Consider the following 19,028-nt stretch of genomic DNA (forward strand, 5'->3'; position numbering starts at 1 on the left):
ATCATTAGATGCACCTGAGGCCAGGCTATAAATGGATGCGTCACCAGGTGTCGTCAGATCCTCTTTTTTCAGAGCGATTCTGTGGCTGTGTGAAACACAAATTCTAACTCCTAACAGAGGAAAGAAAGTTTTGACAGGGTTTGTGAAAGAGACCCCCAAACCCTCCAAATTAGGGGATAGATTTTATCTTCCAGTCTAAGAAAGGGAACGCCTCATGAGTCCCTTCCCTTCTTTGATAACCTCCATGAAGAGCTTTCTCGCTCATGGAGGAACCCCTAAAAAAAAAAAATTCCCATGTTCACATACCCTCGACGTCATTATATTCGACTATCATGGGTGCTGAGGCACGGGGGTATTCAGTGATGCCGCCGGTCGGAGAGACGCTTGCAGGCTATCTTTCGCCGGGCTCGGCATCGTCACTTAAGAAGCCCTCTCTCCCCTCAAAGCTTTGTAGGACAACCTCCACTTTAGTGGGAAGGGCTTATCAAGCAGCAGGTCAGGCTGGTGCTGCTCTGCACACTATGCTGTTTTACAGGCGTACCAGGCTGACCTCCTGGACGACCTGAGTGTGGGTTCTGTGCTTATCAAGCAAGCCTCAGACCCGCCTCGGTCCTGTTTGAAGGGAGGCTCAATAGCAAAGCGTGGCGAGTCGTGCTCCTCCTCCCAGGGATTGGGGACAGTCTCTCCGCCCTCGCCAGCCCCCGAAGCAAGACCTCAGGACTATAATTTATAGTAAGAGAAAACCCTGACGGTCTTGCGCCTGGATTAGGGGGTAGCTCCCCTCAGGACGGGGCGCGTGCTTCACTTCACCCCTCCCGGTACCCCCTCGAAGCCCCTCCATTCCCGCCACCTCTTGGTGTTTCGGGTTGCAGAGGCTTCCGTCAAAATTGGGTGTTTTCGCTGTTCCTGCATTTTATTCAGGACGCGAAACACTCGACAACGCCTCAACAGGAAGTGTTAAAATCTAATACCATCTCAGAGATCCTGGCAGCGTGGAAACTTCTGCCAGATATATTCTTTTCTGTGGGTCTTATAAGGGCGTCATGATTTAATTCACTCGCCACTGTTCCGTGTTTCAATGGCGTGTTCTCACTACCGTAAACCGGTTTATTTTTTTTTTAAATAAAATCTCCTGGTTAAAGGGGCCATGGTATGTATTACACTAAATACTTCCCGTTTCCCATGGAGGGTGAGGGGTGGCATCTGGCTTAGATCTTAAAGCTTGAACTGCCCGTGGGTGTTCAAGTCCAAGATGATGCCTGTCAAGACGGTCATGTCTCAAGCCCTACAACTCGTTTGGCTGGTCACCATCAATCTTATGACGCCCTTCTATACTTCATTTAGAAGTTCTGCCACAACATGGTGTTGCATGATGTAGCATTGTCAATGTGCTACATTGTGACTCCGGGGCATCTGCATTCTGAATTATGTAGACAACTGGCTGATCCTAGCGCAGTTCCAGGAACTGGCAGTTCAGCACAGGGACATCGTCTTAGCTCATCTGTTTCTCTGGGGTTGAGGCTCAACGCCAAGAAAAGCGTCCTCTTTCCCACTCAGAACACTGTCTATCGGGGCATCTTATGGAGTTCAATCACAATGCGGACACAACTGTCTCCCGCTAGGATTGAGTCCATTCTGATCACCCTGAGCAAAGTCAGGCTAGGTCAAGGTTGCACTGTTATCAGTATCAACGATTTCCAGGTCTCAGGGCGACCGTGTCCTCGGTGATCCCTCTGGACCTTCTGCTCATGAGACCGTTTTTGTTGTGGCCCAAAGCCAGGGGATTTCTTCCAAGGGCCAAAACCCCTAGGCTAATAAGGGTTACGCGCCTCAGGCCTCGTTCCCTTTCTGTGTGGTTCAGACCCCTGTTTTCTGCCTTGGGTCCCACTCTAGGTGCGTCTTGTTGTCGCAGGCTGCTAACGACAGACGCCTCCCTGACGGGCGGGGTAACAGCCTTAAGTGGTCGTCCAGCTTAAGGGGATAGGAGGGTCGTCAGCTTGGTTGTCGCAGTCACTGTCCCGGGTTGATGGCTGTATTTCTGGCCCTGAAATACCTCCTCCTGAGGCTGCCATGTCTTGGTGCGTGTGGACAGTACAGAGGTAGCCTTTTACATAAATCATCAAGGAGACCCATGTTCTTGTCAGCTGTATTTCTGACGCGTCGGATTCTCCTTAGGGCCCAGGGCAAGCTCCTGTCACTCAGGTCAGTTATATCCCTGGATGCCCGTATGTGGGAGCAGATTTAGTGTCCAGACAGAAAATACCAACAGGGGAGTTAAGAACTCCACCCTAAAGTAGTAGTTGCCCAGGGTTCGCCAGCAAGGGTTTTTGCCTCTTACTGATAGCACCGCGCTGGCCGAACAGGGCTTGGTGCTCGGAGCTAATGTCTTTCCTCGATGGCTCGCCTTGGGCGATTCCGAACAGGAACGATCTTCTATCTCAGGCAGAGGGCAATATTTCATCCCTGACCCGAATTGTGGAATCTTTCATGTTTGGCCCCTAAGGGTACCAACTGAGGGACACAGGGCTTTCTCCTGAGGTTATCGAGACTTTTTTAAATGCCAGGCTTTTTCCACTTGGAACAAGTTTGGGTGAGATCTTAGGGCAGAAGAGGACCTCTTCGCCTCTATGAATAGCGCAATGTCTTCTCTACTTCTCCCTGAAACCACCCAGCCCCCCTTGGGTCTGGACGTTAAGACACATACATGACCCAGAATGCGTCTGTATGTGTTTCTTTCCCCGGTTTCTCTGCTCTGCCCCGGGAGTCTTGGCAATGTTCACCAGCAAGGGTCTTGCCTCCTATTAATGGGGCTGGGCTGGCCGAACAGGATATGTTTCTCGGAGTTAATACCTCTCCTCGATGGCTCGCCTTGGGGGATTCCGAACAGGGAGGACCTTCTCATCCCTGGACCGAATTTTGAAACCTTTCATGTCTGGCCCCTAAGGGTACCAAATGAGGTTCACAGGGTTTTCTCTTGAGGTTATCGAGACCATTTCAAGAGCTTGGGCTCCCTCCACTTGGAACTGATCTGGGTAGATTTTACAGGGCAGAAGAGGACCTCTTCACCTCTGTTGATAGCGCAATGTCTCCTCTACTTCTCCCCGAGTCACCCAGTCCCCCCCCCCTGCATGCGTTTCCTTCTACTAAAGTTCATAATAAAGAACCAGCTAAATGGCAGTTTGCTTCAGTTCTGGATTTTCTTTAGAAAGAACTGTCAGCGGGTACTTGCCTTACCACTGCCAGGTTCTATGTGGCCAGTGCGGTTTGCCACGGCTTGGTGGGTGGGGTGCCCTCTAAGAGGCATCCTCGTTATTGCCCGGGCCTACGAGGCGCACGGTCAAGCTTCGCCAGTAGGTTTAGGGCGCATTCTACCAGAGGGCTCTCCTCCTCAAAACCTTGGCTAGAGGTCTCCCTCTGCAGCAAGTTTGTGATGCGGCAGGTTGTCCTCTCCGCACACATTCATTACATTTTTATAGTTTGGATGTTCTGCCACTCCGGACTCTTATGCCCTTGAGTCGACATCTCAAGCTCATGTCTGGACAAGTTTGTGATGCGGCAGGCTGGTCCTCTCCGCTTACATTCATCAGTTTTTATGACAAGTTTGCGTTGCGATAGGGTTCTCTTCGCACACATTCATCAAACTTTATGGGTTAGATGCTTTGCTACTCCGGGCTCTTATGCCCTTGAGTTGACATCTCAAGCTCATGTCTGAGACCTCTCGAGTTTTTGTGAGTACACTGCACAACCGTAGGGGTCCGGACAGCCCCCAGTGCGGCAGCGTGGATATTGCGTTCCCTATAGCGCTTAGCAGTGCAGCATCATAGTGAAGCTTTTTGTAAAGGGAACGTCTCGGGTTACATGTGTAACCCTTGTTCCCTGAAAAAATTGGAACGAGATGCTGTGCTTCTTTGCCGCACTGGGAGCGTCCCAGGACTGCTCTTCAAAAAGAAGAATCTGACGACACCTGGTGACGCATCCATTTATAGCCTGGCCTCAGGTGCATCTAATGATTACATCAGCCGAGGCTATATATTCCGGTCAGTGTTCATTGACGTGTTACACACATATTCACAGCTCAAGTCACAACTGTGTGACTTGTTTTGTGATATTAGTTTGTAGGAAATTTACACTTTGATTTGATTAAATGATTTTGTAGAGTGAAAGATGAGCAACAGACTGAGGAGCAGCAGCAGCAGCTGTGCCAGAATCAGGCATGGAAACTGGGAACAATTAATAAGTCACTTTACTTTAGAGAAAGTTAAAAGTGAAACATTGTTTATCTCAATGATCCTAATGAATTATTCTCATAGAGATGATGAGAATACAGTTCGATGCCATAGTGTGTCAATGAACTTAGACTAGTCATTCATGTATTGCTTTAACTTAGGATCTTATACATCATTTTGACTATTTTTGTCAAAAAATATAAATTATTTATATTCAATATTTTTTTTCCTCACTTTACTCACTATAATATAACTCTTTTGTGATGACTTTATGTTAATGTACATGACAATTCAAGAATCATGATAGATATTAGGGCAATCCCACTGATCTGCTCTTCCCAATACATTTTCTTCAATGGTATTGGTCTACAATTTGACATATGTAGCACTTGATGAATTAGTTGTTTGAAGCTGATTTGCAATAAGTTATGTGCTGTATCTGTTCTTTTGCATCACAGATGATTCAGGGAGGAGAGAGGATGTTGAGGATAGTACTAGAGTGGAAGATTTAGGAACTGTAGAAACAGGCCCAGCCAGAGCAAAACTTAAAGAATACCCTCTCACCAGCTTTGGACTACAGGGAAGTGGTTGCTAGTGTGAAAATAAAATTGTCTGGGCTAAGCCCCGGATGTCCTTCAATGCTGGAAACGCCTCTGCATCTGATGATAAATTACAATTTAAAAGTGGATTGTTTTGTGCATATTTTTCCATCGCTAGCAGATGAGTGAGGTCTGACACAACAAAAATCCAGTTTAAGCCCTATAGTCTAATAGGGGCCCTGTGCCTGTCTCTGGGTTCCTGGCTTAGAAAAAGATATGCACTAAAACAGATTGTGTGTAGTATAGCTTAATTTTACGCTGATTTTTTCAATTGTTTATGTTGCCCCCCCAAACAAGCCAAATTTTCTGTTTACATGTAACACATTGCTACAAAAATAAATGTACTGTATACATACAAATGTGCATTTCCTTTTGTGCACACCCTTCTGTGTACTACAGTACTCTACACTATTGACTTTTCCCAGTAAAATGCACCTACTGTTGAAATCAGTAACAAAGTTCAGTGTGATAGAAAATAGCATTCAGCTAGACAAAACTGACATTATTGTATAGTACAGTAAGCAGTCAGTGTCAACAAAAAAGTATAAAAAAAAAATGAAATGTGTATATAAAAAACATTTCCAGGGTTGTCTATGATGCGAGAAACGTCGAAACAATTTTACCATTATGGCTCACAAAAAAAATTTTTTTTTTAATTTTGGTGGCACCAGAATGATGAGACCAACCGAGTTATCAAAAACACCAAATTATAATTATATCTAATATGATGATCAGAATTAGATTGGAAAGTTGATTCAAATTTGAGGTCAATTAATTGGATTCAGATTGAACTATGAATGGTGTCAGATTCAGTCTGAACTAAAACAAATACTTTAAGACGTAAAACCAACTCGTGCCAGAAAAGATGAACACACGCAGAACTTCACCATCCTGTTGGATAGCGCCATCACACCAGTGAAATGGCCTGAAAAAATTTAAAACGTGCACGCATGTGTGTTCTGCATTAGTGATGTGTTATAGTCTTAATCCTTCATTTCTGTTCTGCAATGTGGCTGATACATTTTTAAATGACCAAATAAAACACACACACTTTGAGACTAAAACTGTTTTGGTTTCACCCATTTATTTTATTTTGTGTGTGTGTGTGTGTTGTGCATTGAGGGTGTGTTATAGTCTCAGCTCTTCCTGTCTGTGTGTGTTCTGAATTGTGGCTGATTGATTTTTGTTTGACATTTACACATTTGGCTGACACTTTTATCCAAAGTGACTTAGTGCATTCCAGGTATACATTTTAACAGTTTGTGTGTGTGTGTGTGTTTGTTATGATCGGCCTTCTGGCCGGCGCTTCAGAGCTCTGAACACCAGAACTGTCAGACACAGGAACAGATTTTTCCCTCAGGCAATCTATCTAATGAACAATTAAATTGCCCCATTGAGCAATAATGATGTGCAATACACAGTTTAATTCTATTTATATTATCCAACATATCCACTTCTGCCATTACTTACATTGTTCTGTACATAATATACTGTTTTTTTATCTTTATATAACAGATTGTAATAGATTTGCACTACGTGTGTGTATGTGGGTATGTATGAAGGTGAGTGAATGTACGTATATGTATAATTATTTATTTTGTATTCTTTTTTGTTTGAAATACCTATGTCTTGCTGCTGTTTTTGGTATTGTTTGTATTGTTGTATACTGGAAGCTCCTGTCACCAAGACAAATTCCTTGTATGTGTAAGCATACTTGGCAATAAAGCTGATTCTGATTCTGATCTCAGCATTGCTAGCACCATTCTCTCCCAAATTTGTTTTATAATGTTATAGTCTCACCAATAATATAATTAAATTAGGCTTGCTCATAATAATAGTTCATTAGTCACATACATACAACTTGCTTAAGTGGAATAAGTCAGTGACTGATGGTACCTAAGGATTCGTTCACATTCATGGCCTATGTACTGTGTGTGCAGCATCATATGCGCTTCATTTATGGGTAATAATGAGTTTATGAAATTCCAGAATAATCAAAATAATAAATTATTAGACAGGTGAATAAGTATCATGCCAATTACATAATTCGATACATTCAGAAATCACTAATACAAAACATCCAATGCTTGAAGATTAATCTTAAGAGTAAGAGATGCATACCTGACTATTATAATTAAAAACATGATGTTGTGGGTTTAACACACACAAACACCGTGTGGATGAATCTGGTTACAGGATCCATCTGACCAATGTGATAAATTCCCTTATATACCCAGACCACAGTAGCCTGCAGCAAACCAAAAGGTAAACAAAAGGAATTTGGGTATGAATTGATTCAGTGACACAGGAGGTAACACCCTTAAAGTAATTTACATTGAGGACCCCTTGGAGACATTCCACAGCAGAAACATAATTTCTCAAAAAAAATGAATCTTATTTGTGTTCCTGAATAGAAAAAAATTCTGTTACGTATTTGTGAAACAAGCAATCAAACTGTTCTGTTCCAAACTAAAACTGTAGTATATTATATGTATAATATGCAAAATGTAGAATATTATATTGTAGTAGTGAATCATTTTCTCCACAAGAGGGAGGCAATGCAACATGATCACATGAGAAGTCCAATATGATTTTTAGCAGTAACTCCTCCTTACAAGCTGACACACATCACTCTTAGTTTAAGAGGAGGGTGGGGGGTGGGAGTGCTAATTTAATTCTATATAACACCTGTTCACTTTTGACATCCAATGAAATCACATTAAGGTGCAGAAATTGCATGTATATACTAGCAAACATCTTAAAAATATGGTCGATGAGCATTTCTCTGTGGTGTTTTTAGTTGAAACTTTTTTGGATCTAAAATCCACAGTGCATGACCATTGTGAATAATACGGTTACGGTTGATTGCCATTACAATGATTGATTTTTACATTTTCACCGACTACACCTTTCTTTGCACCTCCACCTCCATCCAACTCCAACATTTAGCTATGTCCTTCTCAAAATGTCACACTTAAGCATGCAGCCTCCAGCAACAGCTGTCAAATGAAATTCCTACAAAAGATACCACACTTAAATAGCACAAAACTCCAACCATACAAACATCCAACACTTACTACACCGATAACAATATATAGCTGGAATTCTAAGAGCACACACTGCGAGTCAGCTGATACAAGTCATTTTGATGAAGACTTAAAACAACAAAGGGCAATGAACTTCAGTCTTGTTCTATCGGGAAGGCACTCAGGCTTGAGTGATGTGTAAGATCAGAAAGTAATGTCTCTCTCTTTGGCGTAGGCCCCGACCGGCGGTCCGAAGGAGTTGTACCCGGAACCGTCATGTCCTGCCGGAGATAGGAGGCAGGGGCGAGGTGCCTACCCCCCTGTGGGACAGGGCTCAACTGGTGGTGGTGGAGGTTGCCGTGTTAGCACACTGAAACAGCAATGTGATAGATTGTGAGCAGATTATAAAGTAATGGCTTACATGCGATTGGCTAGGAATTACCCAGCTAATGATGTGATGATGTAGAGCTGCTAGTCTTCCCGCTAGAACTACGCCGCACTTCCATTTATGTGCATTTGTATGATATTATCATACCAGAATCGGCATTCTGAGTGCATATTTTCACTGAGTTATTCGATTTCAGTTATAATTTTACTGTTTAAGATATCCCAAAACCTGAGCCAGTGGCTACCGTTATTTTCCTCTTTGAGCATCTGAAAAGTTTAGGCCAAATCTTTTTCAGAAATGTCAGTCACAGAGGCCAAAGCAGAGTTAAAAGACCACCTTACCATAATTAGTAATGACAGAAAACAAATTCAACTGTATATGTTAATTTTACTCCAACTATAGGATATGTGTTTGCATACCTCTATGCAAATGATTTTGTAGGGTGGGACAGTGTCACTCAAATTCCTAAAACACAGTGCTATAAACGGAATCTTCATTGAGTGTTTGTTCCCAGCTGCAGTGTACAATTGTAAATGTACTGTATTACTGTTCAGCTTCTTATTTTATTCATTTTTCAGTTTTGTAGTGGCCATGGAAATGCTACAGTATGGCGTTCTACTGATGATTATTTCATGTGAGAAACTCCCCTTTGTTCTGGAATATTACTGTCATCTTATTGTTCTAAATCATGTGACATTCATTTTCCATATTTTTCAGGTATCAGCGGTCAGTCATTGACGTCCTCTAATTCTGTAGTGAAAAAACCTGGAGAATCAGTCACTTTGTCCTGCACTGTGTCTGAATTCTCAATGAGCAGCTACTGGATGCACTGGATCCGTCAGAAACCAGGGAGAGGACTAGAGTGGATTGGGTTCATTGACGCTGGCACTGGCACTACTTTTGCACAGTCTCTACAAGGACAGTTCTCCATCACCAAAGACACAAACAAGCTGTATTTAGAGGTGAAAAGCTTGAAAACGGAAGACACGGCTGTTTATTACTGTGCAAGAGACTCACAGTTAGACAAAAGACTACAAGTTTGCACAATAACTGTTCATGCAAGATATTTATGAGGGCCTCAGAGGAAATGAACAGCAAACGTCCCCAAAAGGGGAAAAAAGTCTTCCTTTTTTATGTTGTTTGAATAACTTAAAAATTTCCTCACAAGGAACTTCCCAAGGTTTGAGCTGGAAATCTAAAGGACTTGGGTTCAAACCCTGTAAGATGTGATCCATGAGTCCCTTAAAACTTTTCCACCCAAAACACAAAACCTGCTGTACTGTACTCTAGTATTCTAAAATCACATTAGATCATAGATTTTCTACCCTGCTTTTATAAAGAAAAAACCCATCTGTAATAGGAAGACTTTGATACACTGTATGTCTCCTTTAAAAATATATGTTTTAAAGAAAATGAGTGCAAAATAGTGAATTGATCTTGATTTGGAAAAAATGCAAACTTATGGATTTGGATTGACTCCAAATGTAGCTTTAAAATAGGTTATTTAGAAAATCCAGTTAATACACTTTATTGATAATTATTACTGAGTTTCTATTGAATTATTTTCAAACATGGAAATGAATATTGTACCTATGCTGGGTTTTATCTTTATGTTTGCTTTGAACGCAAGAAGGGATCTTGAAAACCTGTTGACAATCATTCTAGTTTTTTTTCAAACGCTGTGGCTCAATTCTCGAATGAGAATAATTTTTTTAGAAACATTAAGTTCAAATCTCAAAAATGTGTTTCTTGTTTACAACAGATATTAATTTCTTATTAATTTAATCACATTTGCACACGTTTTGTCATGTGTGTGCAAAAGAGTAAGAACAATGTCTACAATTTGCACAATAACTAAATGCACATGGATTGCTAATCAAAACTGATGAGTTGATTCTCAGTGATATTGTCATACTCTTCACAATTTCTAAACATTCTTTCATCAAGTGAGCCATCACATGCAAAATGCTCCATTTCATTATCAAAATCTGTCAGACATAAATGTATATTCCATAAATATCTATGACTTGGAATGTTTTTTCATTGTTGCAAGGTTTTATTTATTTATTTATTTATTGTTTTGTATGGATGCCATTTTGTGGCAATTTTCTGTTTACTATATATGACTTTACATGTAAGCAATGTGTAAAAATGGACATGCAAATAAGAATTTTCTGTTTACATGTAACACATTGCTACAAAAATAAATGTACTGTATACATACAAATGTGCATATCCTTTTGTCCACACCCTTCTGTGTACTACTGTACAGTATTGACTTGTATGACAGTATGTATAAAAATCATTTCCAGGGTTGACTGCCTTGCAAAAAACATCTAAACAATTTTACCATTATGGCTCACAAAAAAAAAAAAAAAAAAAAGGTTATTTTTGTTTTAATTAATTGGCCAAATTGCTAACACAATAATTAGGTTTTGGAGCATGATTTAAAGGTTTTGGGTGAGTTACTACATTCTTATTGTTTACCATTTGGTTTTAATGTTTACTCTTATCTAGGTATTTACTGTAAGGCACCTTAGCACATTGATCAAGGGGATTCTGTTAGATTGTGTTATAAACACACAAACACCATGTCTTCTAAAATTCAGGTATGCATCTTTTATCCTTAAGATTAATCTTTGATTATTGGATGCTTTGTGTTGATTATTTCTGAATTGATGAATTATTTAATTGGCATAATACATAACCTCTTTACTTGACTAATACATTTTTAATTTTGATTACTCAGGATTCTCTTGAACTCATTATTACCAGTAATTAATGATGTTACCACAAGTGTATAACCAGGATAATTATTGCGGGCCATGAATGCGAACAAATTCTCAGGTACCGACGTCTGACTTATCGTTCAGCAAGTTGTATGTACGTAACAATTATCATTTGATTATGAGATAGCTTGATTTATTTATATTAGCAAACCCTCCAACCACTGACTTAATATCGAACTGGCAACCTCGTGACCATAAAAAAATATACGTAGGCTATTCCGGCCGACATCGACACCTAGTTATCAAAAACACCAAATTATAATTATATCTAATATGATGATCAGAATTAGATTGAAAGTTGATTCAAATTTGAGGTCAATTAATTGGATTCAGATTGAACTATGAATGGTGTCAGATTCGGTCTGAACTAAATCAAATACTTTAAGATGTAAAACCAACTCGTGCCAGAAAAGATGAACACACGCAGAACTTCACCATCCTGTTGGATAGCGCCATCACACCAGTGAAATGGCCTGAAAAAATTAAAAATGTGCACGCATGTGTGTTCTGCATTAGTGATGTGTTATAGTCTTAATCCTTCATTTCTGTTCTGCAATGTGGCTGATACTTTTTATATAAAAAAAACCTTTTAGACTAAAACAGGTTTAGTGTCACCCATTTATTTTATTTTATTGTGTGTGTGTGTGTGTGTGTGTGTGTGTGTGTGTGTGTGTGTGTGTGTGTGTGTGTGTGTGTGTGTGTGTTGTGCATTGAGGGTGTGTTATAGTCTCAGCCCTTCCTGTCTGTGTGTGTTCTGAATTGTGGCTGATTGATTTTTGTTTGACATTTACACATTTGGCTGACACTTTTATCCAAAGTGCATTCGAGGTATACATTTTAACAGTTTGTGTGTGTGTATGTGTGTGTGTGTATATGTGTGTGTGTGTGTGTGTGTGTGTGTGTGTGTGTGTGTGTGTGTGTGTGTGTGTGTGTGTGTGTCCCTGTGAATAGAACACATGATCTCAGCATTGCTAGCACCATTCTCTCCCAAATTTGTTTTATAATGTTATAGTCTCACCAATAATATAATTAAATTAGGCTTGCTCATAATAATAGTTCATTAGTCACATACATACAACTTGTTTATGTGGAATAAGTCAGTAACTGATGGTACCTAAGGATTTGTTCACATTCATGGCATGCAGTAATAATCATATCCTGGCCTATGTACTGTGTGTGCAGCATCATATGCGCTTCATTTATGGGTAATAATGAATTTATGAAAATCCAGAATAATCAAAATAATGATTTATTAGACAGGTGAATAAGTATCATGCCAATTACATCATTCGATACATTCAGAAATCACTAATACAAAACATCCAATGCTTAAAGATTAATCTTAAGAGTAAGAGATGCATACCTGACTATTATAATAAAAACATGATGTTGTGGGTTTAACACACACAAACACCGTGTGGTTGAATATGGTTACAGGATCCATCTGACCAATGTGATAAATTCCCTTATATACCCAGACCACAGTAGCCTGCATCAAACCAAAAGGTAAATGTGGAGCGGAGGGGGGCGGGGCCGGTCGGAATATCGCGCGCCCGGTCCCCAATCAGCCTGATGAGGCGCGCGAGGGATAAAGGCGGCCGGTGACGATTGTTGGAGAGAGAGAGAATTACGGACATGTCTGTCATGTGTGTTTGTTTGTGTTTTTGAGTTTCTCATTAAAATATAATTTATGTTGACAAGCCGGTTCTCGCCTCCTCCTTGCCCATCCTTCAACTGTGTTACATTGGTGCCGAAACCCGGGACGGAGGAGGGATGCCCGTCGCAGAGCCCTCGACACTGCCGTCCACCCAGGGGAGCGCCGCTGCCATCTGCCGGGGGACGGAGTAGCCCGACCGCCCGGATGCGGGGTACGGCCATCGTCCGCGGGGCAAGTGGGGACTGGATACCCCGACCGCCTGGAGCGAGGAGCCGCTGCCGGGGCGGAGGAGTGCCCTGCCGTCCCCAGAGACGCGGAGGGGTCGAGGGAAGACCGCCGTCCGCGAGGGAGGAGGAAGAAACTCTCCGACCGCCCGGAGCGGTAGAGCCGCTGCCAGGGGCGGAGGAGTGTCCCCATTTGCCGCCAGAAAGCGAGGCGCGTTCTACCCGCTGGGGTTGGCGGTTTCACTCCGGTTCGCCCGGTGTTGGAGCGGCTGTCGTCCGCCTGAGTGTGGAGGAGTGTTCGAGGACCACGCGACGGTACATCAGAGAACCGGTGAGTGAGCTTTTTCTCTCTCTCTCTCTCTCTCCCTGTCGCACCGTGTTGGCCTTTTCCCTCGCCTATTTTGTTTTTTTTTGTTGTTGTTGTTGTTGTTGTCTTCCCTCCTGTCTCCTCCCAGGGCGAGGAAGGCGGGGATGACCACGCGGGACGTAAGATACACCCGCCCCAGGGATGGGGGGTGTACGTCATGCCGGTGGCACCCGGCCTGAGATAACGCCGGGAGGAGTGTGGAGCGGAGGGGCGGGGCCGGTCGGAATATCAGCGCCCGGTCCCCAATCAGCCTGATGAGGCGCGCGAGGATAAAGGCGGCGGTGACGATTGTTGGAGAGAGAGAGAATTACGGACATGTCTGTCATGTGTGTTTGTTTGTGTTTTTGAGTTTCTCATTAAAATATAATTTATGTTGACAAGCCGGTTCTCGCCTCCTCCTTGCCCATCCTTCAACAGTGTTACAGTAAACAAAAGGAATTTGGGAATGAATTGATTCAGTGACACAGGAGGTAACACCCTTAAAGTAATTTACATTGCGGAGCCCTTGGAGACATTCCACAGCAGAAACATAATTTCTCAAAAAAAAAAAAAAAATCTTTGTCATGGCAAAGTTTACTGCTTTGGTATAGTACCAGTCACACTGAGACCTTTTAAATTATATCAAACGTGAATATTTACACTTGCTGTGTAAATACAATTCAAGTTCTTTTTAATACAAGCATTAGGTGAGCTTGAAGTGATTTTTAGCTGACAAAGGACAGGATGGAGAAAGAAAGGGAAGGGGGAGATGTAGAAGGACAACTATGAAGCTATTTGGATTCAGTGTGGTGTGATTCTTGAGACAGAGATGCTAACTTTGTAAGAGAATTCTTTTGTTGATTACTTCTGAAGTTCTTTGTTTTCCATACTCTAACTTATAATATTTATGAGTTTGGAATGGCATAATACTACTCTACTACTGCGTCTGTCATATCAGTCAATGGCAGAATTATTAATAGTAGTAGTAGTATGGAAGTATGCCATTCCAAATTCGGCATTTGTCTTTTTCTGGTATTTTAACTATTATCATGACTTATCTCAAACACTCATTTAATGGTCAAATAAATTCTGGCAAGGAATCAAATGTTGATTGATACAATTAAATGCTTTAAGTCACTTTTGGCAGAGAAGAAAATGTGGCTTAATTGACGTTCATAATAAACGAATCTGGGAATCATCTCCATTGTTAAATGAGCAATAACTCCTCCTCAAATGCTGCAAAACATATACAAATTACAGTAAATTGGTAATTGTATATAACAGAAATTAAACTCACTGTTCACTTCACATGTCAAATAATATTTAAGATTCAGTATTTAAAAGTTTGAACAATGGCAAACATTTTAACATTTGGGTGAAATGGAGTTCTTAAACTAAAGTTCAGGAGGAGCTTTCTCATCTAATCTGCCAATCAACCTGCAGGTTGCAGAGTATACAAACCGCTGCTTGCCTAACTCAAGCTACAGTCTTCTTCGAGCACCTCATTTGCAGACAGTAAGCCACATGTGTTTACCCTTTATCACTCAAAGATTATATGAGCAGGCGAACTCATGAAGGGACCTTTGGCAATTCACCTTTATGGTTGTTTTGTTTTTTTACTACATTGACAGAAGATCTAGATTGATGTCATTTTTGTCTTTTTCCATATGTATCAGTGGTGATTAAATATGATTAGATCAGTCACCTGCTGTTATAAAGAGACTTTAGGAAATAATGAATATCTCCTGTAAAATAAGATCCTACATGCACTGGATAAGGCAGAAGCCAGAGAGAACTCTGGAGTGGATTGGGAGAGTTGACTCTGGCAATAGTACTAGCTCAGGTCATCTTACTTATGCAGACTCCATGAAAAATCACTTCACTACGAGTGAGGACAGGTCTGAAAGTACACAGTATCTTGAAGCCAAGAGTCTGAGAGAAGATGACACTGCTGTTTATTTCTGTGCTAAACAGACACTGTGACTATATCTGATGAAGCAGCTTTACAACTGTGAACATATTAATTAATAAAAATAAAAAAACAACACTTATTAGGCTAATACAGTATTTTACAACTATCATTATGTCTATGACATTAGAACTGATAATAGGATCATCATGATAAATATTCTAAGATAAGACCTTCTACTGTAGTTTGGATCTGCAATCCATAATCATGACCATTCTGAGCAATGAGTTAACATGTGTCACATGTTGGGGTAGAAAACTTCCTCAGGGCGTAGGCTATGCAAATTCAGATTTGCATTATCCCTTGTAAACTCTACATATTTAACTCTTTTTCAATGTTTTGTCAGTGAAGTCTTTAACCAGAATTTTTGCAACAATGGTCATCATAATTATCAGTTGTTTAATAAGCATGGTCTCTATTGGCAGTAAGTGAGATTTATTTTATTATTTTATTATGCTCAAAAATGTACTTTAATTCATTTTAATTTTCACCTCTTGAATTGCATAGACTGCTGTACGTGGATTCCCACTTTGACTAGGTTGAATTCTCAATATGTGTTTCCCAAAATGAAATATGTAAAAAACAAAACTAAAAAACGTTTTTTTCTTTCTTTAAAGACTGCAAAGGTCAAACACTGACTGAGTCTGAGCCAGTTGTCATCAAACCTGTGAACAGCCATAAACTGAGCTGTACCTTTTCTGGGATTGATGTGGGAAATGCAGATATTTCATGGATAAGACAGTCTGAAGGGAAAGGGCTCGAGTGGCTTTCACATATTTCTGCTCCAAGTGGTAGAGACAAATATTACTCTAAAAACATTGAGGGACGGTTCACCATTTCCAGAGACAACAATAAAATGCAGGTGTATCTGCACATGACAAATCTGCAGACTGAGGACACTGCTGTTTATTACTGTGCTCGAAGAAACACAAAAGGCTGCTGAGCAGTACATAAATTTAATCTCCATTGCAGAAACTGTACACTGCCAGCTCAATTGTCATTTCAATGCTTAATTCAAATAATTGATAAAATAATAAATACAAATCAAAAAATATTATTTTTAATACTACAGCTAAACTGCAGTGTTAATAGACTTACTTAAACCCAACCTTGAAATTCAAGAAAACATATCCTAGAAATTTCAGTCAAATTGAAAATAATAATAATAACAATAAATAATAATAATATTTTTCCCCATAGACTTTCAAGTCAAAAACTTGACTTTTGATGGGTCAACTGTAACACAAGAAGGCATACATCATTCATTAACACCTGTGATCACTTCTCTGTTCACATTAAAATATTTTTTTCTCAAATCATGTTTAAAGGAACCTTTATTACACCGCAGAATTTCTACATTTTAAGAACTTCTAATGGGTTTAATAAAAAAAAAAAACTGCATTAAGACTCAAAATATAGCTTTAAAAATGTTAAGAAAATCCAGTTAATCCAAGTAATTGGATTAGCTATCGACTCCCTGAGTAGGTAAATAATAATAAATAAACAATGATAAAAGGCATGCATGAATACAGAGGTTAGATGAGGTTTATTTCCCCCTTTAAAAGCCCCCACTGTTTATCTCCTTATCCACAAAAGTATTTTGTAACTGGGTTGCATCAGGTCTATGGGAACAAAATCCTGTCAAAAATATTGCAGTCACGAATCCAAAAATAATAAGCGAAAATAACTGATTCTTTAAATAATAAGTGCAGATAAAAAGTAACATGTGCAAAAATAAATAAAAAGCGCAGATCAAAAAATAACAAGCATGAATCAAAAATATATAAACACATTTAAAATATGCTGCAAAAAAACAACAACAGAAAAATCAAAGCAAAGTCATCAGAATTGCAAACAAAATCCTCTTTTCCTTGGTTATATTACTGTTTTTGTATGCTTACGTTGTATTTTTCTTTGCTTTTGTTTCCAAGTTCTGTGCTTGGTTTTCTAAAACTTGTGAGTAGAGTTTCATGTAAATCAGGGGGTGTTTTGCATTCTTATTGGTCCACTAGTCCTTGATCGACAGCTCCTCCTCTAGCCAATCATTCGAAGAGGGGAGGTGATGTCATTCCAATGCAACACCAACAGCTACTGCACAATATTATTTTATTTTTGGTTGATAGATACACTGCTTGTGTCTGTTTTGAGTATTTTCTGCCAGCTCTAGGAAGCAATGTGTTGTCCAAGTAGGCTATTATCATAGTCCGTTAACACATATATCGAGACTTTAGAATTTAGAAGAGTCTTTAGTTTAGGCATTATTTAAGACTTCTTTGTTTGTAGGTTATTGGTTTGTAGGTAAAAAAAACAAGGCTGGATGTTTTTACATGTTTTTACTATGTGTAACAATGTAGTCGCAAGTTCAGAACCCAACTTGATCTGAATTTTCCATGTTGCTGAATGTGCCGTTATGTACCGATCCTACGTTGGCACCATTGGCACAGCTACATGTAGTTTCTTTTTCCACGATACTGCAGCGACATCAGAAACAAGTGACCATGTGTCCCCATGTCAATAAATAATGCAATAAAGTTGGCTTGACATTTGATGTTCTTTATTCATAAATAGTCACAAATTTAGGGACCATCTCTAAAGATACAGGTGACATTAGAGTATACATATCTAAAACATTTACAAACATTTCCAAAACATAGAGTATACAACTTCAATAACATTTGAAGCAAATGACTTACAGGCATACAGCCATGTCCAAAGTGTGCATGTAGGTGTCAGCAATAATGCACACCTTTTAGATTTTTTATATAATAAAAAAAAAAGCCCAATTATATATAAGCATTTCTTTATTCATCAGTATTGTAAGCCTTAGTGTCAGGATATGGATTTTATTTCATGGAAAAGAAGATCAAGTTGGGTTCTGAACTCACAACACACTAATCCAGCCTTGTTTTTTTTTTTAGATGTGCAGTGAAGGGTGAGGGTCAAAAATCCCTTGTCTCTTCAGTTATATCAATACATATATATATATATATCCTTTCATATCAATATATATCGATATTCTGTTGCTTAACTTCTTTAATAAAATGATGAATTAACTATATGCATGATCACATAATCAATTATATTTTCTTATGCATAACTGAAATATACTTTGAATCATATGTGTGTTAAGAGTTAACTTTTTGATTTCATGCACATTACAGAAGCCTTTCTCTCTGCCCTGCACGTAGGCTGAAGGTCGTTTTGGGGATAAGCTTAGCTGTGATGAGAGGGGGCAGGGAGAGTGTTAAACATATGTGTTAGATATGTTTTGTGTTTGACCGTTACCTGTCCATAACTAATTATATGGTTTAAAATCCTATGTAATGCTACCTGAATAGTAGAAGTGTGATTTTCTATTATTAGTTCTTTAGGGAAGAATGCCATCTCCACCCTCTCCTCTGCCCTAGGAGTAAATATTTTATCTCTCTTGTTTTGGCTTAAATGACCTGATAATGTGTGCTCTGGCTCTCCTGTGCCCAGAGAAGAACTGTTGTTCGTCAGTGTTTTGTGTGTGCGTTTGACCTTCTACCCAGGTTTTGAACCCAGGAAGGCACACCAGGCCGACTCGAAGACGCCCCGCGACCATCTGCGAGGTCACTTCAGACGTAAATCTCGGGCCCCAGGACGACAATTGCGCTGATTAATGTTGATAGGCCGCATAGCAATCTATATGTTGTGACTTTATGTTCTTTTAGCCAATCAGGAGTGAAATAATAGAATGTACTCCTTGCAAATGGTATAATTGATGTAAGATTTTGTGTAATGTACGAGTTGGCTTTTCGATCTCCTCGTGATACTTTGCCG

General features: G+C 40.0%; 1 gene segment (V, D, J or C); it reads left to right on the plus strand.

Moving 5' to 3' along the window:
- The first annotated feature begins 8,747 nt into the window (after positions 1-8,747).
- Positions 8,748-19,028, plus strand: part of LOC127652887 (Ig mu chain C region membrane-bound form-like) — a 176,951-nt gene continuing 166,670 nt past the window's right edge. Inside the window, 3 exon segments of the C gene segment in view lie at positions 8,748-8,873; positions 8,957-9,130; positions 16,022-16,086. Coding sequence covers positions 8,831-8,873; positions 8,957-9,130; positions 16,022-16,086 — 282 coding nt within the window.

Source organism: Xyrauchen texanus, chromosome 12, assembly GCF_025860055.1.
Source record: "Xyrauchen texanus isolate HMW12.3.18 chromosome 12, RBS_HiC_50CHRs, whole genome shotgun sequence".
Classification (NCBI taxonomy): domain Eukaryota; kingdom Metazoa; phylum Chordata; class Actinopteri; order Cypriniformes; family Catostomidae; genus Xyrauchen; species Xyrauchen texanus.